This window comes from Chiloscyllium plagiosum, unplaced genomic scaffold (genome assembly GCF_037043375.1).
Source record: "Chiloscyllium plagiosum isolate Xiang-an unplaced genomic scaffold, Cpla_swu_hap1 HiC_scaffold_19, whole genome shotgun sequence".
Taxonomy (NCBI): domain Eukaryota; kingdom Metazoa; phylum Chordata; class Chondrichthyes; order Orectolobiformes; family Hemiscylliidae; genus Chiloscyllium; species Chiloscyllium plagiosum.
In genome coordinates this window covers 65,724,048-65,747,518 of record NW_028270157.1, presented here as the reverse complement: position 1 = coordinate 65,747,518, position 23,471 = coordinate 65,724,048, and the positions used below count along the sequence as shown (strand labels likewise).

The 23,471-nt window shown below is 45.2% G+C and overlaps 1 protein-coding gene across 1 annotated transcript in view; it reads left to right on the top strand.

Moving 5' to 3' along the window:
- LOC122559483 (uncharacterized) overlaps positions 1 to 23,471 on the top strand; it is a 183,730-nt gene that overhangs the window by 89,664 nt on the left and 70,595 nt on the right. Inside the window, exons 34-39 of the mRNA XM_087996932.1 lie at positions 4,353 to 4,478; positions 7,204 to 7,329; positions 12,440 to 12,625; positions 15,880 to 16,098; positions 20,954 to 21,073; positions 22,271 to 22,465. Of these exons, the coding sequence (XP_087853058.1) occupies positions 4,353 to 4,478; positions 7,204 to 7,329; positions 12,440 to 12,625; positions 15,880 to 16,098; positions 20,954 to 21,073; positions 22,271 to 22,465 (972 nt within the window). The remainder of the gene's footprint in view (positions 1 to 4,352; positions 4,479 to 7,203; positions 7,330 to 12,439; positions 12,626 to 15,879; positions 16,099 to 20,953; positions 21,074 to 22,270; positions 22,466 to 23,471) is intronic.

The following is a 23,471-nucleotide window of genomic DNA, read 5'->3' as shown; positions in this document are numbered from 1 at the left end:
ATTGTGTTCGGGAGGTGCTATTGAAAAAGTTCAAGGTGAACTGTTGTTGTAGATATTGGAGGGTGCAGCATTGTAAGATTGTGACTGGCATTTCAAGCAGACTGCTTTTCTGAGACAATGTTGAGCCTTTGGAGTGATGTTACAACTAGACTCAGGAAAGCGAGTGGACAGTGTACCACTGTACAACTGACTTACTCTTCATTGTGGAGGAAAGGCTTTGGGAAGTTGGAAGATAAGCCACTCACTGCTGGATATCCAAACATTGACTGGCTCAAGTTATCTTCTCCATGGTAAGGGAGTCTAACACTAGAGGATGTGGGTTTCAGGTGAGAGGGGAAAGATGCAAAAGGATTCAGAGGGGCAATTCTTTCACACAGAGGTTGAGTGTCTGGAGTGGACTGCAAGAGGTAGTGATGGAAGTGAGTACAATTTCATCATTTAAAGAACATTTGGTCAGGTAGGTGCATGGGATAGGTATGGAGGGATATGGATAAAATGCAGGCAATTGGGACTAGTTTAATGGGCAAGCTGAGCCGAAGGCCTGTTTTCAGGCTGTGGACCTCTATGACTCTAACCATGGCATTTATGGGGCTGATCCCGTTGGGTCATGAGGGGAAGTAGCAATGGTGATGTGAGTGAATATGATGGCAAGATCTTTACTCTCCCTCTCTCCTCTTATCCAGCAGTGATGGAGCATCAACATTTTATCAGCTGTTGCTTGAATATTGCCCAGATCTTTTTGTCTGTCAATATGGACTTCCTCAATATCTGGAGATTTGTACTTTTGAAAAATTGTTGATGTTAGCGTGTCTGGGAGAATGTCCAAACGCTATCGCTGTGTTGGTCTGCATTATTCTGTTTCTTCAAAGGGAATGCTTTGATGACTTCAGAAAAGAAATTCAGCCACCACAGTGCTGTAGGAAACTGAGAAGCTCCCACGCTGGAGCAGATTTTGTTGAGAACTCTATTTGTGAACTATGCTGGGAAATTATCTCTGACTATTCTAGACTAATAGATAGACAGCTGCCACAGTCATAAGTGAGCATATGTTTGTTTTTGTTTTGTTGGAACTGTCTCCTTTATTCCTAGTACGATCCATCCAGTGAATCTTGGGAACTATAATCTTAGTAACTATCTGTGAATCTGTTTCTTTACAAAGCATGAGGCTAAATCTAGGCAATAGCAGTAAATTATTTAAGATTCACAAAGTTGGGCGTCCTTCAATGAACTCTTTCATCCTAATCCCCAGATGTGAATGAATGTGAAAGTGGAAGCCACGACTGTCACAGCTCGGCCTCCTGTTTCAACAGCCCCGGCTCTTTCCAATGTGTGTGTGAGGCTGGTTTCACTGGAAATGGGAGGAGTTGTACAGGTAAGTGATACTAAAACTTCCCAAAAGAAAATGTTCCTATTTTCATCTTGTGTGTCACTTGACATGAGCCTTAATTGGGATTGTCAGCAGATCTTTATTACAGGTGCACTGTATCTGACTAACCTGTTTGGGTTCCTCATTGTAGTAACAGAGAGGGTTAATAAAAATAGATCTTGCATAAATGGATTTTCAAGAAAAAAATGATGAATTACTTTGTAACAGACAATCTGAAATGGAAACATAATATAGGAGGGCAATCGCAAATTAGCTGTGCAAATGGTTGAGGAGGGAGAGAGGAAGTAGAGAACGGTGGGTGAATTGATGTCTTTACTGGGGAAAAGTATGCAATGGGATCCATTAGGGGTCAGTGTTAGAACCATTGCTTCCCAGTTAGTGGGTACAGAGATTATCATGTCAATGATTGAGGATAACGCAGAACTTGGCAACAGAGTAGAGTCACGGAGTCCTAGAGATGAGCAGCATGGAAACAGGCTAGGTGGGTTAGCCATGGGAGATGCAGGCTTACAGGGATAGGGTGGGGATGAGAGTCTGGGTTGGATTCTCTTCAGACTTGATGGACACACTGTAGGGATTCTATGATCCAGGTCCAGACAGTGATGGGCCTGGGTGGATTTAACCTGCTTTTTGTGGACAGGACATATCTAATTTTCCACTTTCGCCAGATGCCAATGCTGTAACTGTACAGGGGCAGCTGGGCTAGAAACATGACTGGTTCTGGAACACAGGTCTTCAGTACTATGGTCAGATTATCAGAGCCCATAGCTTTATGGTGTGGTGGTGTGTGGTTGTAGGGTCCTGAGAAAGGAGTGATGATGTCAGGTCGCAGCAGGTATCAGGTCAGAGTCTGCCGATGGAGGGGTGGATATAATGTGAGGAAAGTTGCATATTAGTTGAATAGTTACTCAGCAGTTAGACTAGATTTTTAATAGCTCTAACATTTCTTGACTGCAGTGGAATCCTGCTAATTCTCTGATTTAAATGGAGACTATCAGAGGGTTCCAGGTACATGGGAATTGCCCAGCGGAATCTTCAATTTCTCAGACAATTCCCGCATAGCCTGCTACAGTGCAGATTCTGCAGGGTCCCAGTGCACAACTCTCAGAAACCAACATCCTGCAGAAACAGTTATCTGGCCTTCAGAAAATCCAGGCTATCCTTTTTCAGTGGAAGCTACCCATGTGCTCACCACTCACAATGTGTGAAACTGCCCGCAGCATTTTGAGAAAGCTGCATTGCTCCACCTCTGCCCTGTAGTGTTTCACTGCTTTCCATTGCCCCAGTGGCTGTCATGCTTTCACCTCTTCAGGTCACAGGTCTCCTCTCAATGACTTATTAAAGCTCATCTCAGGGAAACCTTTAACCATCTGCTCTAATGACACCTTACATTGCTCAATGTCAAGTTTCCTTTGAAGTTTTCCCTGACAAAATACCTTGAGATGATTTACTATGTTAATAGAACACTATAAACACAAAATGTTTGAATAGTGGCCGAGGTCATAAATCAATCACACTTTACTTACTGTCATGAATTTTCCTCCTGCCCTAAGGCCAATCAATCTCGAGGAGTGTTCTGTGAAGAACCATCCATTAATCTGTTTCTTTCCAAAGGGCTGAGTTCAAATTGGCTTGTGGAATATCAGAAAGTTTCAGATTCTCAAAGTTGGAGGTCCTCCAATGAACTCTTCCTTTTCTCTAACCCCCAGATGTGAATGAATGTGAAAGTGGAAGCCACGACTGTCACAGCTCGGCCTCCTGTTTCAACAGCCCCAGCTCTTTCCAATGTGTGTGTGAGGCTGGTTACACTGGAGATGGGAGGTATTGTACAGGTAACTGGTATTGACACATTTACATTGACGCCACTTTCCTCTCATGCTCCTATTTCTCACAATCTTGTGTTTACTGCGAGTATTATTTGGACCTATCTCTAATCTATATTCATGAGTTCGCTGATAGACTTTACTGGGGAATAAACGTTGAAGAAGAAATAAAGATACAGCAGAGGGGTATAGACAGGTGGGTGAAGGAGCAAGAGCATGGCAAATGGAATACAATGTGATAACTGTAGAGTTATCCACTTTGGTAGGAAGTAGAAAAATAGATTTTTTTAATGCAGGGCCTGAGTATGCTTTGATTTTAATCACAGCAATATAGGAAGGCAAATGGTATGTTAGCTTTTGCCACACTTGGAGTACTGTGTGCAGTTTTGATCTCCTTCTCTAAGAAAGAAGAGAACTCAAGAAGTTGATGGTGAAGGCCTTTTCAGAATGAAAATGATGGAGCGAATCCAGCACTCCAGGTTACAGTATGTCAACAGGACATCCTACCCTGTGTTCTCCAGGAGTTATTGGTTAAGTCTGTTCAGTAACATGAAGATCCACAGTAAAAACTGAGTGACCCTGGTTAGACAACATCCTGACATCAAAGGGCCAGGCAATGACAGACTCCTGTCTAGCTCTCTCTGTCTGCCTGTAACGTGCTGTCTTCAATGCATTGTTGCTCTTTGCCTATTGCATAGCATCTAATTATTTCTCTTCTCCCACCCCACGACCTCCTTTCTACTTTTAATTTTATTGTTCTACCTCTCTCTCTCTCATTTCTTCTCTTTTCCATACACTCGCTCTCTTTATTTTTCTCACTCTTTCCCTCCTGTGCAATGAACTGAAAAGCACACGTGTAATCAATAATCAGAATGTCAGATCAGATTCCGTGCTGAAAGGAGACATTTGAGACCATGGGGTGATGGGGTGGTACCTTTGGTCTACAGCTAGCAAATTAAGTTTATATGATGGGGTCAGCCATTCAGTGGAAGTCACTGGAATGTTAAAAGTGCTGAGCGATCTCATTCTGTTGATTACAAACTTGGCCGTGTTGGGTTGCAAATACTCCCATTCTGCTTCAGTTGAATATCATCAAGATTTTTTGAAAGCCAATTTGAACACGAGGGCCCTCTCCCTTTCAGATGTGAATGAATGTTTACAGAACAATGGCGGCTGCTCCCAGCGTTGTGTGAACACAATGGGCAGTTCCCAGTGTCACTGTTACCCAGGATTCACCTTGGCACCCGGGAGCCAATCAACCTGCACAGGTTTGACCTTTCACATTCCATTTTGTAAACACTCCGACAGCATGTGTTTGATACTTTTAAAAAAGGCAATGAGTTGTGATCTACAGTGTGTATCTCAGCGCTAACATCCTCACCTCTGACTCAGCACGTTATAGGTTTGAGTCTTCCATAGAGTTCTGACACTGCAGTGCAATGCCAACAGAACTGCACAGTCAGAGGAGCAGATTAGCCTAGGGTATGTTCAGGCAAGGAACCATCTACTCTTTTATATGGAGTTAGAATGTTCCACACTATTCAAGGAATTACCTGGTGTCCTGACCAGTACTGTATGCTTCAACATCATGTCTTGAACTTTATCCCGTTGCTGATTGAAGAACCTTCATGTGCAGGAAACTGGCTTCTACACTTACCACGTCTGTAATTGGACACCTCTGACAGTAGTGTAATCTCTCACTGCTGCACTGAGGTGTGAGCTTGCTTTATGTGTGACTGGAACCCATAACTCTCTAACTTGGAGGTGAGAGTGTAACTTAAAGATTAAAAGTATGGTATCTTGTATTCTAGGTAACATTCTTCCTCAATAAACACCAGCAAACTCAGTTTAATTATTTAATTTCATTTGTCTTTGGAACGAGCAGGAATTACTTTTCCTTCTAGCCTGTTCCTTCAGCCATTTACATTCTGATAGATGTATCCCTCAATTTTGTTCTCCAGTTCCCCAACATTGTTATCAATCTAAAATGTATGTAGCTCATCTTGAAAGCTCCAATGTGGTCTGTTCACACAGTATCTCAGGGAAGACTGTCCCAGAGTTTCCTATGGATAGTGTGGACAATGTGCTTCTTGATTCCCCTCCCCACCCCTATCCGCCTTCTGCAAAGACCATTCCCTCCGTGACAACCTGGTCAGGTCCACACCCCCCCACCTTCCCCTGCCACCGCAGGAATTGCAAAACCTGCACCCACACCTCCCCCGTCACCTCCATCCAAGACCCCAAAGGAGCCTTCCACATCCATCAAAGTTCCACCTGCACTTCCACAAATGTCATTTATTGTATCCGTTGCTCCCGATGCGGTCTCCTTTACATTGGGGAGACTGGCCATCTTCTCGCAGAGTGCTTCAGGGAACATCTCCGGGACACCCGCACCAATCAACCCCACTGCCCCATGTCCCAACGTTTCAACTCCCCCTCCCACTCTGCCAAGGACGCGCCGGTCCTGGGCCTCCTCCACCGCCGCTCCCTCACCACCCAATGCCTGGAGGAAGAACATCTCATCTTCCACCTCAGGACCCTTCAACCCCAGGGCATCAATATGGACTTCACCAGTTTCCTCATTTCCCCTCCCCCTCATCTTACCCCAGTTCCAAACTTCCAGCTCAGCACCGTCCTCATGACCTGTCCCACCTGTCAATCTTCCTTCCCACCTATCCACTCCACCCTCCTCTCTGATCTATCACCTTTGCCCCTTCCTCCATCCTCCTATTACACTTTCAGCTACCCAGCCCTACCACCTCCCATTTATCTCTCCACCCCGAGGCTTCCAGCCTCATCCCTAATGAAGGGCTCTTGCCCGAAACGTCAATTTTCCTGCTCCTCGGATGCTGCCTGACCTGCAGCACCACTCTAATTTCCCAGCACCACTCTAATTTTGACTCCAGCATCTGCAGTCCTCACTTTTGCCTTCTTGATTTTGTTGCTGACCAGCCTGGATCAAGGCGAAAGTGAGAACTGCAGATGCTGGAGATCGGAGTCGAGAGTGTGATCTAGTGCTGCTCCTTTATATCTACTTTATGTCTACCCTACCACACCCCTTACCCATTTCCAACTGCACATGACACATATCCTGAGTAGCACAGGAAGGTGCTGCATGAGTACAGTTTGTTGTTTCTTAAGAAGCTAAGTCTTCAGGAACTATGCAGAAAAACATGGATGTAAGTCAGTGTTCATTAAGTAAAACCTGGCACATACGTTAAAATCAGTGACATCCCTGCAAGTTCTGAGAGGTATAAAACGTGCAACAGGTATTCTGCTAGATGAATTGCCATAGTGTGCACAGATCTGATCTCCATGCTGCAGAAAGGATTTAAAAGTAAAGAAAGAAAAAAATACAGAAACAAAGAAAAAGATGAGAGCAGGATGGACAGAATATGGCTACTAGGGAAGACTGAGCATGCAAGTCTCTTAAGGTAAAGAAAATAAAGACAGAGAGATGACCTGAGGCAGATCTTTAATAGTTATGACAAATTCACTGTGCTAGATGTCAGCAGGACATTTCCTGTTGCCAGAGAGCCCAGAATTGCATGATATAGTAGTTACCAAACCTGCGAAATCAGAAAGACCATCCCTTTGCCGAGAATGGCAAAAATATGCAACACTATTCCAGAAGGAATATCTGAAGCAGTGAGTATACATGCAATAAAAGGAAGCTATATAATGAGAGGGAAGAGATTGGGAACTTGGTTATTAAGGTTAGATTTAGTAAATAGAACATGTAGAAATTGCAGGTGTGCAGACACCCTGCTAGATCAGATTGGCTGAATGGTCTGTTTCTTTGTTGCAGCTTCTATGTAAAGCTTTGACTCACGAACGAGGATGAATATTTTGTGTTGCTTGGGATGACTGACCAGTTAAAGCCTTTGTAGAGTCATGGTTAAATATGGCCAGACAGCCAGGGATTATTCCAGATTCTCACTCATCCACTCCCTCTCTGGTTCACTGGTGTTTATTTTTTAATGTTGCTTGCAGATATTAATGAGTGTGCGGATCCAGCTATGAATCGGTGTGACCCAAACGCAAAGTGCCTGAACTCGGAAGGCTCGTACAGCTGTGAGTGCAACCCCTATTACAGAGGGAATGGGACACATTGTGAAGGTAAGCAGCAGGATACAGGTCCCAGCCTCCTCTCTCACTGATGGACTGACCACACAACATGAGGGTTCACTGGGCTAGAGATCCACCTTTACTGCCTGGCAGGAAAGGGAATCCTGTCGATTCTGTGTGATCATTCACTCCATTAGATCTCCTTTACTGCTGTCCAGTCAGGTGATGCTGATAGCTCTGGGGGTACTATTCCAATTGCACTGAAGGCTGTTGGGGATTACTGTGTTGGCTACAGCACTCATTAGGAGTAGTGGATGTTGTGTTAATAATGATAATGGATAATTAAATCAGAGAATTATATTTTCTATTCACTTGTGAGATATGGGCATCACTGGCTAGATCAGCATTTATTGCTGGTCCCTAGTTGCCCTTGAGAAGGTGAGAGTGAGCTCCTTCTTGAATCGCTGTAGTTCATCTGCTGTGGGTTGACTCACAATGCCATTGGATAGGGAGTTCTAGGAATTTGACCCAGCCACAGTGAAGGAATGGCAATATATTTCCAAGTCAAGATGGTAAGTGGCTTGGAGGGGAAATTACAGGTGGTGGTGTTCCCATGTATCTGCTGCCCGTGCCCTTCTAGATGAAAGTGGTTGTGGGTTTGGAAAGTGCTGTTGATGTATCTTTGGCGAGTTACTACAGTGCATCTTGTGGATAGGACAAGCTGTTGCTCCTGAGTGTCGAGGTGGAGGGAGTGGATGCAGTGCCAATTTAGGCTGCTTTTTCCTGGATGGTGTCGAGCTTCTTGGGACTGCGCTCATCTAGGTGAGGAGGAAGTATTCCATCATATTCCTGAGCCTCAGCTATGCCTGCCTCTTCGTCGGATATGTGGAACAGTCCATCTTCCGCAGCTACACTGGCACCAACCCCCACCTTTTCCTCCGCTACATCGATGATTGTATTGGCGCTACCTCGTGCTCCCACGAGGAGGTTGAACAGTTCATCCACTTTACTAACACCTTCCACCCCGACCTCAAATTTACCTGGACCGTCTCAGACTCCTCCCTCCCCTTCCTAGACCTCTCCATTTCTATCTCGGGCGACCGACTCAACACAGACATTTACTACAAACCGACCGGCTCCCACAGCTACCTAGATTACACCTCCTCCCACCCTGACCCCTGTAAAAACGCCATCCCATATTCCCAATTCCTCCGCCTCCGCCACATCTGCTCCCAGGAGGACCAATTCCACTACTGAACAACTCAAATGGCCTCCTTCAAAGACCGCAATTTCCCCTCCGACATGGTCGACGACGCTCTCCACCACATCTCCTCCACTTCCCTCATCTCCGCCCTTGAACCCCGCCCCTCCAATCGCCACCAGGACAGAACCCCACTGGTCCTCACCTTCCACCCCACCAACCTCCGGATACATCGTATCATCCTCCGTCATTTCCGCCACCTCCAGACAGACCCCACCACCATGGATATATTTTCCTCTCCACCCTTATCAGCATTCAGGAGAGACCACTCCCTCATCAGGTCCACACCCCCCACAACCCAACCTCCACTCCAGGCACCTTCCCCTGCAACCGCAAGAAGTGCAAAACTTGCGCCCACACCTCCCCGCTCACCTCCCTCCAAGGCCCCAATGGATCCTTCTATATCCGTTGCAAATTCACCTGCACCTCCACATACATCATTTACTGTATCCGCTGCACCCGATGTGGTCTTCTCTACATTGGGGAGACAGGCTGCCTACTTGCGGAACGTTTCAGGGAACACCTCTGGGACACCTGCTCCAAGCAACCCAACCGCCCCGTGGCTGAACACTTTAGCTCCCCCTCCCACTCTGCCAATGACATGCAGGTCCTTGGCCTCCTCCATCGCCAGATCCTGGCCACATGACGCCTGGAGGAAGAGCGCCTCATCTTCCGCCTAGGAACCTTCCAACCACACGGGATGAATGTAGATTTCTCCAGCTTCCTCATTTCCCCTCCCCCCCCCACCTTATCTCAGTCCCAACCCTTGGATTCAGCACCGCCCTCTTGACCTGCAATCTTCTTCCCGACCTCTCCGCCCCACCCCCTCTCCGGCCTATCACCCTCACCCTCACCTCTTTCCACCTATCGCATTCCCAACGCCCCTCCCCCAAATTCCCTCCCCCCTACCTTTTATCTCAGCCCGCTTGACACACCAGCCTCATTCCTGAAGAAGGCCTTATGCCCGAAACATCGATTCTCCTGCTCCTCAGATGCTGCCTGGCCTGCTGTGTTTTTCCAGTACCATATTTTTCAACTCTATTCCTGACTTATGCCTTGTTAGATGGTGGACAGGCTGTGGCGAGTCAGGAGGTGAGTTACTTGCTGCAGGATTCCTAGCCTCTGACCTGTTCTTGTCGCCATTGTGCTTACATGGCGAGTCCAGTTCAGGTTCCAGTCAAGATGTTGATAATGGGGAATTCAGTGATGGTAACTCCATTGAATGTCAAGGCGCAGTGATTCAATTGTCTCTTTATTGGTGATGGTCATTGCCTAGCATTTGTGTAGCACAAATGTTATTTGTCACTTGTCAGCTTAAGGTGGGATATTATCCAGGTCTTGTTGCATTTGATCTGAGGAGTCGCGAATGGTGCTCGATATTGTACAATCATCAGCAAACATCCCGTCTTCTGACCTTTATGAGAGAGGGCAGGTCATTGCGAAGCAGCTATACATAGTTGGGCCTTGGAGACAAACCTACCAGGGCAGCTTGAGCATTGGGAGAAACAAAAATTGGAAATTAAAAAAAAAATCAGTTAAAGTGACCATAAAAGTTGCTGGATAATTGTGAAATCTGAACCTGTTCTCACATGTCGAGAAAGAACCTGTAATCCTTGCTACAGGGACCCCAGTCCTATGTCATTGTAGTTGTCTCCTCACTGTCCCTCTGAAAATGGCCGAACAAACCAATCTGTTGTATTGGAGTGGTAATGACCAATTCATGAAGATGATCTACCCCATCTCTAGGGATGGGCAATAAACTTCAGCCTTGCCGAGTGAGTGCCAACATTCCAAGAAAGCACGAAAGAAAGAAAGACTGTGCCCCTTCTGTGTTTGATTTTCTCACCTCTATAAAGAACATTCTAGATATTGAGATGGCCAAATATATCATCCAACAGAAAAATGGAACTCACTCAGAAGATGTCACACACACGCAGGCCAATATTTTCTCCTTTTAGTTTCTAGGTGTGGGGGAGGGCACCGCTAACAGCAAGACACATTTCATCCCCATCAAGAAGAAAGCTGTGAAATCGAGTGCCAATTAGCTATATGATCCGGTGGGACTCCAGCTAATCATTTCTTGGGACATTAACATCCTGCCTGCCAGGCAAACAGAAGTCAGGAGCCCACTGTGAGCAGCAGGCTCTGCCCTGAAGGCCAAGGCTGCTGGTTGCTTAGCGACAATGAAGACCAGGAGCAGCAGGAAGTTGTGATTTTTTTTCTTTGGAGGGGGTGTGGAGGTGGAATCACCAGCTAGGGGGTCGTGAGGAAATGGATGTCCAAGGCAAAGGTGGGATTGCAGCTTTACAGCGGTCAGCCCCACCTCACCCATGTGCCCGAATGCCCCAAGTCTCAGCCCCAACCCCACTCCCTGGCAGGCAGGATGCCATGCTCTAGCAGTCAGGGCAGTTACCCCATTTTCCAACTTAGCAGGGACAAAGTTAACCAGACCGGTGGCAAACTAAACACCCTTATAAGTGGTTGTCATGTCACCACTTAAGGACCTCAGTGGTGGTTTGCTGGGAAGGTGAATCATGAGTCTTTCCATTCATGACAAAAAATGGGATTGAGTATTTTACTGGTGCCAACTTGCCACGATCATTTGCCCTACCCATCACTTTCCCTGCCCCTTCTGAGGGAAGTTCTGCTTCACTGATCAATTTGAAGCAAATGAAAAGTTGCACAAACAGTTTTGAGGCTGTGGCACTGGAAATGGTTTTTTTTGATCTCTACGTCCTTCTCTCTGCGCATTCGTTTCAAGGTGGTCCCAGCAAGCTCTCTACATTTGGAACTCCCATCAAGTAGCCCTTTAAGGGACACCTGCATGGACAGAGGCTTCCACGTGAAAACAGTGGATGGAGTCATTTCCTGAGTGCAATGCTAAATGTCATCAAGCAAAGTAGCACAGTATCAGATTGAAAGGGAAACACAGCAAGCTTGGGCTGCTCTTTGAGCTCTGTTAAAATGTGTCTATTAAAAACTAAAGTTGCCATAGTCCCATAAGGCTCTCCTTATAGAGAGATGACTGATAGTGTCTTTAACCTGATGGGTTACCCTGTCTCAGGCAAGGGGTGAGGCTGACAAGTGAGGGCCTCAGGCAGTGTGGGAATTAAACCCATGCTGTTGGCATCACTCAGCATCACAAACCAGCTGTCCAGTCAACTGAACTGATTGATCCCCTGGGTTAAAAATATATGCCAAAGAAGGGTTTATTACAACCCGGCCAAATGTACATGCAAGACAGCTCCCATCCAGACCAGAATTCTCAACAGGGCCCCAGCAATTATCCTATGATAGACTGACCAGAAGAAAAGATTGACAATGAGATGGGCGGCACAGTGGTTAGCACTGCTGCCTCACAGCACCAGAGACCTGGGTTCAATTCCCACCTCAGGTGGCAGTCTGTGTGGAGTTTGCACATTCTCCCCTTGTCCGCGTGGGTTTCCTCCAGGTGCTCCGGTTTCCTCCCACAGTCCAAAAATATGCAGGTCAGGTGAATTGGCTGTGCTAAATTGCCCTTAGTGTTAGGTGAAGGGGTAAATATAGGGACTGGGACTGAGTGGGTGGCAGGTCGGTGTGGACTTGTTGGGCCGAAGGACCTGTTTCCACATGTAGGTAATCTAATCTAATCCTAAATCACCAAAAGCAGCTGTAAAATTACTGAGCAAAATGCCAAGTGGGATTCTACGACACCTGCATAAGTTTGAGAACTAAAGCTTCAAGGAGTCTAACTCTGTGGACAGAACCAGGTGAACTGCAGTGTACTTTCCTATTCCATCGGCATTTTTGTTGAATTGCTCTTGTAGAATCATTCGATTGATGCATTATAAAACACTGCAGGACTGTTACAAAGAGGAAACCAAGACTAAACCACTTCATGTTTTCCTTCTCTGTTTCTAGGATGTTTTTGCCCACCAGAAATTATCCCGGGAACAGCGAACCAGCCAGCTGTATCAGGGCATCCCTGCCCCTGTGTATCAGGCTTTATCACGTCCAATAACTTCCCGAGTCTGTACCAGAACAGCGCAGACATGTACTGGTTCTTCAACATGTCTCAGTTGTCCGATGCCACTCGACAGTACAGAGGTAAATGTCAACTCCATTCTTGAAGGTAAGAGGAGATACATTCAACTGCAACACTATTCACTGATCAGAAGAGTCATGGGATCGTAAAGTATTGCAGCATGGAACCTGCACCTACCACTTCTTCTGGCACCTTGTTTCAGACATGTGCTACCCCCTGTGTGAAAAGGTTGCCCCTCAGGCCCCTTTTAAATCATTCCCCTCTCATCTTAAACCTATGCCTTTTAGCTTTGGACTCCCTTACCCTGGGAAAAGAAGACCTTGGCTACTCTCCTTATCCATTTCATCATGATTTTATAAACCTCCATAAGGTCACACCTCAATCTCCGACCCTCCACAGAAAAACGTCCCAGCTTATTCCAACTCTCTTTCCAGTCTTGGTAACGTTCTTGTAAATCCTTTTTGTACCCTTTCCCGTATAGCAGGGTGTTCAGGATTGTACGCAGTTGTCCAAATGTGACCTTAACAATGTCTCACTTCCTATATTCAATGCTCTGACTGACAAAGGCAAGCATGCCAAACATCATCTTCAACACCCAGTCTACATTTTAAGAAGCTATGTACCTCCACCCCAATGTTTGTCTATTCGAAAAAGCTCTCAGGGCCTTAACCTTAACTGTACAAGTCCTGCTCAGGTTTGTCTTACCAAAATGCAACACCTCACATTTATCTGCATTAAATTCCACCTGACACTCCTCAGCAGATCAAGATCCTGTTGCGCTCTTAGATAACCTTCAAGTAAACTCTTGGGTGCCAATGTGTGAGTTGCTTGTCTGCCTACTCCAGAGTTGTCAATCCTACTTGGATGCTAATCGCTAATCTGGGATCATGTGACATTGTGCTCTAAGCCCTCCCCACCATAGGTCCACTTAAAACTTCAGTCTCCATTGTAGTCAGTGATTAATGGCAATAGAATCCCACAGAAGGTTCCACAATCCAGAGGCTGGTCTACACTATGTGAGCTTTTCACCTGTCCCAGCAGACTGGCAACATGGTTACATACTCGAAGCACTACTGCCCTCCTGTTTGACAACAGTCAACCTGCAGGTCAATGAAAGAAGGAAGTTCCTCTCATAATTCATCTTGATTTACACTCAGGAGTATCCAGGGAAGTAACCTTTGAACCCAAGACTGTCTGGAAGTCTTGTCCACCCAGATAAAGCCCCAACTGGAATGAAAGTTGAGCGGGTAGTAGGAGGAACTTAGCCTGGCACAGCCTGTTCTCCACGCCTGGGATTGTTACCATGATATTGAGGCTCATTGTGGTATTTTTGCCCAACTCATGGGGAAACAAGCTGGAACTCCATTTATTGCAGCTGGGCAGTTAACTTCAGACCATGAGGAAAATGTTTCACCTTGGTTAAATCTCTGTGAATGGTTATATGAGATATGGTGGTTTTGTAAAATTTAAAACATCTTCTGACACCATGTGACCGACACTGCACAAAGCACAGACTTGCAAACACCTCATTTTTTAATTTATATACATATATATATTAATATATAGCACATCATAAGCTGGGGACCTCCCAAACTGTTTTGTTGGCAGTTGTGCAGTTTGTAGTACAATTACTGTTGTAAGGTAGGAAATGCAAAATTCTAATATGTCCTCAACAATTAACTTAGAATAGACAGTAACGAAGAAAAGATTGAGAAAGTAGGAAGTCACAAGTTGGTAAAACAGCAAAAATTTGAATACAGCAAAATCCAGCAACGGCACTGAGAGAAATTTCAAGATGATCTGATTTTAGTAATGTTTATTAAAGGATAAATGTTGTCCAGAATGCCACAAGGCACCTCCCTGTATCTTTCCATTCACCCAAGGGCAGATAGACGCCCAGTTTAATTTCCTTCATAATTTCAACATACCCCTTCTTGCCTATACATGACTCCAGTTCCAAAGTAAGCAGTTGCTTCTAATGCCCTCATTATGAGCTGTCCAACATTGCCCAGGGACATCACGGGCAAAACAGGATGCTATGGCCACTACTCCTATCAGTGGATGCAGGACATCTTATGCACAAATTGACCTTCACCTTTGCCAAATTACAGTTCTTCAAATATACCTTTAATGAAGTTCTCTGGACAGCCTGAGAATACGAAAGGTGTTCCTTACAAAATAACACACAAAAAGACAGAGAACGATGTGTAGTTTCCTCAGGCCATCCCTGTCAGCCACATTACAACTAAACATCATGGCTCCCACAGATATCACTCACCAGTTACCAGGGAATCATTGGGAAGAGACAAAACACAGCTTCAAATAAATCAGGAGTGCAAAGAATTTTATGGAGTTCCTTACCAATCTCTGAAGGTGATCACCAAATGTTGTAATGTTGGAAATACAGCAGATAATGGACACATAACAAGGTCTCACATAAAGCAACAAGAATATGGCCAGATAATCTATTTATTATTGATGCTATAGAATCATTAAATCTTACAGTACAGAAGGGGGCCATCACGTCTGTACCAGCTCCCACTCTTCAGCCCTATATCCATAGCCCCTAAATCTCACTTGAAAATATATATATCCTGCTGTCTTTTGAAACTTCCTACGGAATCCTCCTTCACCCCGAGACAGCAGATTCCAAATCCTGACCAAGCTCTGAGTAAAGGGTTTTCTCCTCATCTCACTTCTATCTGATCCATCATTCAATATGTTTTTTTTTAGATTACTTACAGTGTGGAAACAGGCCCTTCCGCCCAACAAGTCCACACCGACCCGCCGAAGCGCAACCCACCCAGACCTATTCCCCTTCACCTAACACTACGGGCAATATAGCATGGCCAATTCACCTAACCTGCACATTTTTGGACTGTGGGAGGAAACCGGAGCACCCGGAGGAAACCCACGCAGACACGGGGAGAATGTGCAACATCCACACAGTCAGTCGCCTGAGGCGGGAATTGAACCCGGGTCTCTAGCGCTGTGAGGCAGCAGTGCTAACCACTGTGCCACCATGCCGCCCATGGCTGATCATCCAACTCAGTCCCCTGTTCCCACTTTCACATTAGACCCTTGGATTCCTTTGGCCCTAACTACATGTAATTCTTTCTTGAAAACATTAATTCTTTCAGCTTTGACTGCCTTCTGTAACAGAGAACCCCACAGGCTCACAACTCTGGGTGAAGAAAGTCACCAAGAGTGCCTTCAGTAGCATAAGGAGACCAGGACTGTGCACAGCACCATTATCTATGTTTGAAGTAATGGCTAACATAAACACTGTATAGAACCCATTTGTTGTTCCACACAGGAATCCGATTCTGGGTGGAGTCACTCTCTGTGGAGTCCCAGGAGGATTACATCTCCTTTGGATGTGGAATAGATCCCGATCAACAGAAACAGTTCACACTGACCGAGAAAAACTTGAACATCACGACCTTTCACCTCTCCGATTGCACGGACTCCTGGGTCCATTTCCACTCTGGCCCCAACGTGCCGAGCACCAGGTTCAAAATTTATTACGAAATGGGTGAGTTTTGTTTAATTCTTTTGATCTGATTTGATTTATTATTGTCAATGTCAATTATTGTCAAACAATTCTTTGCTTACAACCCCAACCTCTAGATCTATAAGACCATGGGATATAGGAGCACAAATTAGGCCATTGGCCCATCATGTCTGCTCTGCCATTTGGTCATGGCTGATAGGTTTTTCAATCCCATTTTCCCACTTTCTCCCCGTGACCTTTGATCCCCCTGCCAATCAATGACCTGGCCTCCACAGCCTTCCTTGGCAATGAATTCCTCAGATTCACCACTCTCTGGCTGAGGAAGTTTCTCCTTATCTCCATTCTGAAGGTCTTCCCATTACTCTAAGGCAGTGTCTTTGGGTTTTTGTCTCTCCTACTTATGGCAACATCTTCCAAACATCCACTCTGTCCAGCTGTTCAGTATTCTGAAAGTTTCAATGAGATACCCCCTCATCCTTCTAAACTCCGAGAGTCCTCAAGCATTTCATCCCTGGGATTATTCTCATGAACCTCCTCTGCACCCACTCCAGGCTTCATACATTCTACCTGAGATATGGGGCCCAAAATTACTCACAATACGTTAAATGTGGTCTGACCAGAGCCTTGTAGAGCCTCAGAAATACATCCCTGCTTTTATATTCTAGCCTTTATCAAGCTGAATGACAACGTTATATTTGCCTTCCGAACTACCAACTCAACCTGCAAGTTTATCTTAAGAGAAACCTGGACTCGGACTTCCAAGTCTCTTTGCACTTCAGACTTCTGAATTTTACCCTTATTTAGAAAATAGTCCATGCCTCTACTTTTCTTACCAAAGTGCATGACCTCACACTTTCCCAAGTTATATTTCATCTGCCACTTCTTTGCCCACTCTCCTAACCTGTTTAAATCTTTCTGCAGCCCCCTCAAAACTACCTGCCCCTCCATCTATCTTTGCATCATCTGCAAACTTCGCCAGAATATCCTCAGTTCCTTCGTCCAGCTCATTAATGTATAAGGTGAAAGGTTGTGGTCCCAACACTGACCCTTGTGGAACACGACTAGTCACTGGCTTCCATCCTGAGAAGGATCCTTTTATCCCCACTCTCTGCTTTCTGCCAGGCAGCCAATCCTCTATCCATGCTAGTACATGGCCTCCAATACTATAAGCCCTTATCTTACTCAGCAGCCTCCTGTACAGCGCCTTATCAAAGGCCTTCTGGAAGTCCAGATAGATAAATTCCATTGGCTCTCTTTGGTTTAACCAGCTTATTACTTCCTCGAAGAATTCTAACAGATTTGTCAGTCATGACCTCCCCTTGATGAAACCAGGATCTCTCCAACTTTCTCTCATCAAAGATGAACTGCGAATTAGGGCTTCGCATTGGAACAACATTATTAAAGAAGCAATTTCAAATTGATTAGCTTGTGTTGACATGATATAAAGATTACTTAGGTAAATATTTTCAACCAGAATGTTGAATGAACAGAAGTGGGGGGGGCAAACGCAGAATGCTTAAAGATCAGCTGAATACATGGCTGGCGAACAGCGAATGGAGAGTTGGTGTAAATGGGTCTTTGTCAGGTTAGCAAGGCATAGTGAGTGCTATGCAACAGGAATCGATCCTAGGACCCAAACTGTTCACAATCTTTAAACGGGCCATAAGGTATACTTACCAAATTTGCTGATGACACAAAGTTGTGAATAGGACATGAGGAATTTACAAAAATATATTGATGGGTGACTGGGTAAAGATGCGGCAATACAACTTAATATGAGAAAATGTGAAATTGTCCATTTTGGCAGGAAGAATTAAAAAGAAGCATATTGTCTACATGGTAAGAGATTGCAGAGCGTGAATCACAAAAACTCATGTGCAGGTCTGGCAAGTAAATAGGAAAGCTAATAGACTGTCATCATTTATCATAGCATCCCTACAGTGTGGAAGCAGGCTTTTCAGCCCACTGTGTCTACACTGACTCCCTGAAGAGCATCCCATCCATACACACCCCACTTACCCTATCCCTGTAATCCTGCCTTTTCCATGGCTAATCCACCTAGTCTGCAAATCCATGGGCAATTTAGCATGGCTTTTGGTTTGTGGGAGGAAACTATTACATCCAGAGGAAACCTACGCAAACACGGAGAGACTGTGCAAACTTCACACAGATGTCACTCAAGGGTGGAATCAAGCCTGGGTCCTTGGTGCTGTGGGGCTAACCACTGAGCCACCATGCCATAAGGGCAATTGAATAGAGGAAGCATAGGGAGGTTGTGGTTCAATTGTATAAGGCACTGGTGAGACTGTAGGTGGAGTACTTTGTTCAGCATAAGCTCTGCTTATTTAAAGAAGGATCTAAATGCATTGGTAGCAGTACAGGGAAAGATCACTAGACTAATATCTGGATTGGGGACAAAGAAACTGCAGATGCTGGAATCCAAAGTAGACAGGCAGGAGGCTGGAAGAATATTGACAAGAACATTGGGTTGGTCAGGTTGCCTTCTGAGGAAAGCTTGGTCAGACTAGACTTGTATTTGCTGAAATTTAGAGTGGAAAAGGTGACTTGATTGAAATTTATAAAATCCTGAGAGGTCTTGACTCAGTTGACTTGGATAAGATGTTTCCTCTTATGGGAGAATTTTAGAAGTAGGAGTCTCTTTAAAAATAATGAGTCACTCATTCAAAACCGATGAGGCGATTTCTTTTTCCCTGAGCGTTATGACCTGAAAAGGTGGTGGAAGCTGAATCCATAAATTTTTAAGGCAGAGGTGAATAGATTCTCATTAAGCAAGGAGTTGAAAGCTTATGGGAGGTAGGTGAGAATGCAAATTTGAGGCTACAGTCTGATCTGCTATAATCTTATTGAGGGGCTGAATGGCCTACTCCTGATGAGTATGTTCAGATGTACCAAGAACAAAAGAACAGGAGGCAGAGATAGATATTTCATAACACTCAGCAAAACTTTGTACTGGTCACAAAGAATGAACCACTAGCGGTCTACAAAGGTGGACAGGGAGAGTATCCAATCTAAATCTAAAGCATACATAGAACATAGAACAAAACAGCGCAGAACAGGCTCTTCGGCCCTCGATGTTGCGCCGGCCTGTGAACAAATCTAAGCTCATCCCCCTACACTATCATCATCATCCATGTGCTTATCCAAGGATTGTTTAAATCTCCCTAATGTGGCTGAGTTAACTACATTGGTAGGCAGGGCATTCCACGTCCTTACCACTCTCTGAGTAAAGAACCTGCCTCTGGCATCTGTCTTAAATCTATCACCCCTCAATTTGTAGTTATGCCCCCTCATACAAATTGGCATCATCATCCCAGGAAAAAGACTTTCACTGTCTACCCTATCTAATCCTCTTGTATGTCTCTATCAAATCCCCTCCTAGCCTCCTTCTTTCCAACGAGAACAGACCTAAGTCTCTCAGCCTTTCCTCATAAAACCTTCACTCCAGACCAGGCAGCATCCTGGTAAATTTCCTAAATCTCCTCTGCACCTTTTTCAATTCTTCCATATCTTTCCTGTTATGGGGCGACCAGAACTGCATACAATACTCCAAGTGCGGCTGCACCAGCGTTTTGTACAGTTTAGATTAGATTAGATTAGATTACAGTGTGGAAACAGGCCCTTCGGCCCAACAAGTCCACACCGACCCGCCGAAGCGAAACCCACCCATACCCCTACATTTACCCCTTATCTAACACTACGGGCAATTTAGTATGGCCAATTCACCTGACCCTGCACATCTTTGTGACTGTGGGAGGAAACCGGAGCACCCGGAGGAAACCCACGCAGACACGGGGAGAATGTGCAAACTCCACACAGTCAGTCGCCTGAGGCGGGAATTGAACCCGGGTCTCTGGCGCTGTGAGGCAGCAGTGCTAACCACAGTTGCAGCATGACATTATGGCTCCAGAACTCAATCCCTCTCCCAATAAAACCTAACTCACTGTAAGCCTGCTTAACAGGACTATCAACCTGGGTAGTAACTTTCAGGGGAAATATGTACATGAACACCAAGTTGCCACTGCACATCTACATTGCCAAGAATCTTTCCATTGACCCAGTATTCTGCCTTCCTGTTATTCTTCCCAAAGTAAATCACTTAATGTTTATTTGCATTGAACTCCATTTGCCACCTCTCAGTCCAATTCTGCAGTTTATCCAAATCCCCCTGCAACCTGTAACATTCTTCCACACTGTCCACTATTCCACCGACTTTAGTGTCGTCTGCAAACTTACGAACCCACCCACCAATTCAAAGTGGCGAAAAGCAGTAGTAGGGCAGTGAATTGGTTTTTTTTTTGGAGCCAACAGTAGATAATTAAAAAGCTCATAAAAAGGACGAACCTTGATTATTAAAATAACTTGGCAAAAAATATAAAAACAAGCAGCAAGACATTATGCAGATATATTAAAAAAAAACAGTACCTAAAGTAAGAGTGAGACCCTTGGAGGTTACAACTGGGGAATTAATAATTGGGAACAGGGCAATGACAGATTATTTAAACTAATATTTTGTTTAGGTCTTCACAGTACAAGTTGCAATAAATATCTCAATGATAATACATAAGCAAGATGCTAGTAGTCTGATTCAGTGCCTGACCATTCCCTGAGTCAGGAGAAAGTGAGGACTGCAGATGCTGGAGATCAGAGCTGAAAATATGTTGCTGGAAAAGCGCAGCAGGTCAGGCAGCATCCAAGGAGCAGGAGAAGGACTCATGCCCGAAACATCGATTCTCTAGCTCCTTAGATATTGCCTGACCTGCTGCGCTGTTCCAGCAATACATTTTCAGCTCATTCCCTGAGTCACCCTTGCACTGTGTGAACACATTAATATTCCAGTGTGTTCTTGGTTTTGCAGTGCCCCGTCTGTGCTTGAACCTGAGTTGTGACGTCAATGCAGTTTGTCACAGAGACAGCGCCGGGTCCCTGGTATGTAGCTGCAAACCAGGCTGGAGGAGATCAGGTCCCAGGTGTTACGGTAAGGCAGTCCCACCACATGCATTTCTCTCCACTGAAGCCAGTTTTTATACTGTCTCGGTTTGTGTTTGGAGCCTGATGGGGCTGCAGCTGAACCCTGGAGTTTGCATGGAGTTTGGTACTTGTGGTGGGAGTTTATTAAGCTCTGTGTCCGTAGGTCAAGGGGTTTAAGCCCACTTGAAGAATTAAACACTAAATATTAGTGAGCTCCTTCCCTTGAGAGCAGCCGTGTGGTCCAGTAGGACTATGACAATTTCAATTTTCCCCTTTACTTTTGTCAATACGCTCCGAGTACACAGGCGATGCCTGAGTGTATGCAACAGAGTTCAGGAGACACAAAGCTCTATAAAGTACAAGGACGCAGAGTCTGATCCATTTTACTCCAATTACCCAATGCAGCCCTGCAATCTCATGTCCCTTTATATGCCCTAATTGTTCAATATTAAAGAAAAATGTTCTATTTCATGAATCAACAAATCTTCAGATCATTAATGTCTGTATGGTTCCTCCTAATTTCATTGTTAATGTCTGAGAACTTCATCAAGGAGATGTTGTTAATTCTAAAACCACCCTGTTCTCTTATGTTGCTATAAATAATTGTCGAGTCCTGTAGTTCTACATTAATTGCTCATGGTCAAAAAGTGTGGCTTTAGAAAACCTCAGCAGGTCAGGCAGCATCAGAGGAGCAGGAGGGTCAACGTTTCATCAGGAATGGTTGTAGGTGGGGACAAGGGGGCTGACAGATAAATAGGAGGGAGTAGGACTGGGGCAAGGTAGCTAGGAAGGCAATAGGTGGATGCAGGTAGGGGGGGGTGATGGTGATAGGCTGGAGCAGATAAGTGGGAAGGAAAATGGACAGGTGAGAGAAGTTCAAGAGGGCAGTGCTGAGTTAGAGGGTTGGATCTGGGGAGAGGTTGGGGGAGGGAAGATGAGGAATCTGGCGAAATCGACATTGATGCCGTGTGGTTGGAGGATCCCAAGGAGGAAGATGAAGTGTTCATCCTCCAGGCATCAGGTGGCTAGGATTTGACGGTGGAGGAGCTCCAGTACTTGCATGTCCTTGGCGGAGTGGGAGGGGGAGTTGAAGTGGTCAGCCCATGGTCACGCATGGTCAATATCTGTTCTAGCTCTGCACACTACTGCTTTACAGCAAGGTCTGAATATTAACAAGCTGTCTGCCTCTCCACTTCTTCCCTAGAGCTCAGGAACATGGTACAAGCTGTAACAGCCAGTGTCACAGGACCCAATGTCACATTGAGATGGACAGTCGTCCCAATACCCAGAACTGAGATACTCAACTACCAAGTTAACACAAACTGCACAAACCACACCAACGGGATCATCCAGCTACAAACCTACCATCCTGGAAACACCACCAGTTTAGTTTTTACCGGTAGGTATTGCAGACCTTGCTTAGACTTCTCTGTCCTCAGACACTGCTTAACACATTGAAGACCATAATAACCTGACCTATAAAACCTGAAACTTTATGATCCTGTTCTCTAAGATTGAATTTCCCTGGCTTTGCTCGCATTTTGCCTCTTTTCTTCTTAGAAGAGAACAGCAAGTGGTCAGTTAAATGCAATCGGGATGACTTGGGAAGATGTGGGGACCTGAGGCGTGGGACTTGAGCTTGAGCGGGGAGTTAAAGCAGGGAAGTCCAAGGGATTGACTGTTTATGGCCTTCATTGAACTGATGTCCTCAGAAATCTTCTCATTAGTGACGCTGCTCAGCAGGATTGCTCAGCTGACGGCAGTCACTTAACGTTGCAATGAGCTCAGGTAAATCCTGGTCTTCAATCCCCTCAATCAAACAAGAGTGAAATTATCAGGCACTCGCGCTTAGATGGGTTAACTCAACAATGACAAATATATACATTTCAATCACATCTTTAAGAATCACCAAGGCGATTCAGAGGAACATCAAACAAAGTGACAGCAAGACACAAAAATCAATATGAGGACGGGAGACCGACAATTTGTCAAAGAGTTAAGTTTTAAAGAAAGGGAGTGAGCTGGACAGATTTAGGCAGTTAATTCTAGTACCAAAGCCTAAGTAACTGGATGCATAGCGACCATTAATGAAAAAGCTTGTTCAGGTATCACACATTAAGCTGCTTCCTAAGATAAGAGCGCATGGTGTTGTAGGTAGTATACTAGCATGTATAGAGGATTGGCTAACTAATAGAGCACAGGGAGTTGGGATAAGGGGGCATCTTCAGACTGGTACTGGGCCACAGTTATTAATGGCTTGGATGTGGGAATGTATAATCATCAGGTTTATGGATGACTCAGAAAAAGGTGGGAAGGTAAGTGGTGAGGATGGCATAAGGAGTCTGCAGAGGGATACAGGCAGCTAAGTGAATGGCAAATGGAAAATAATGTGGGAAGCTGTGAAA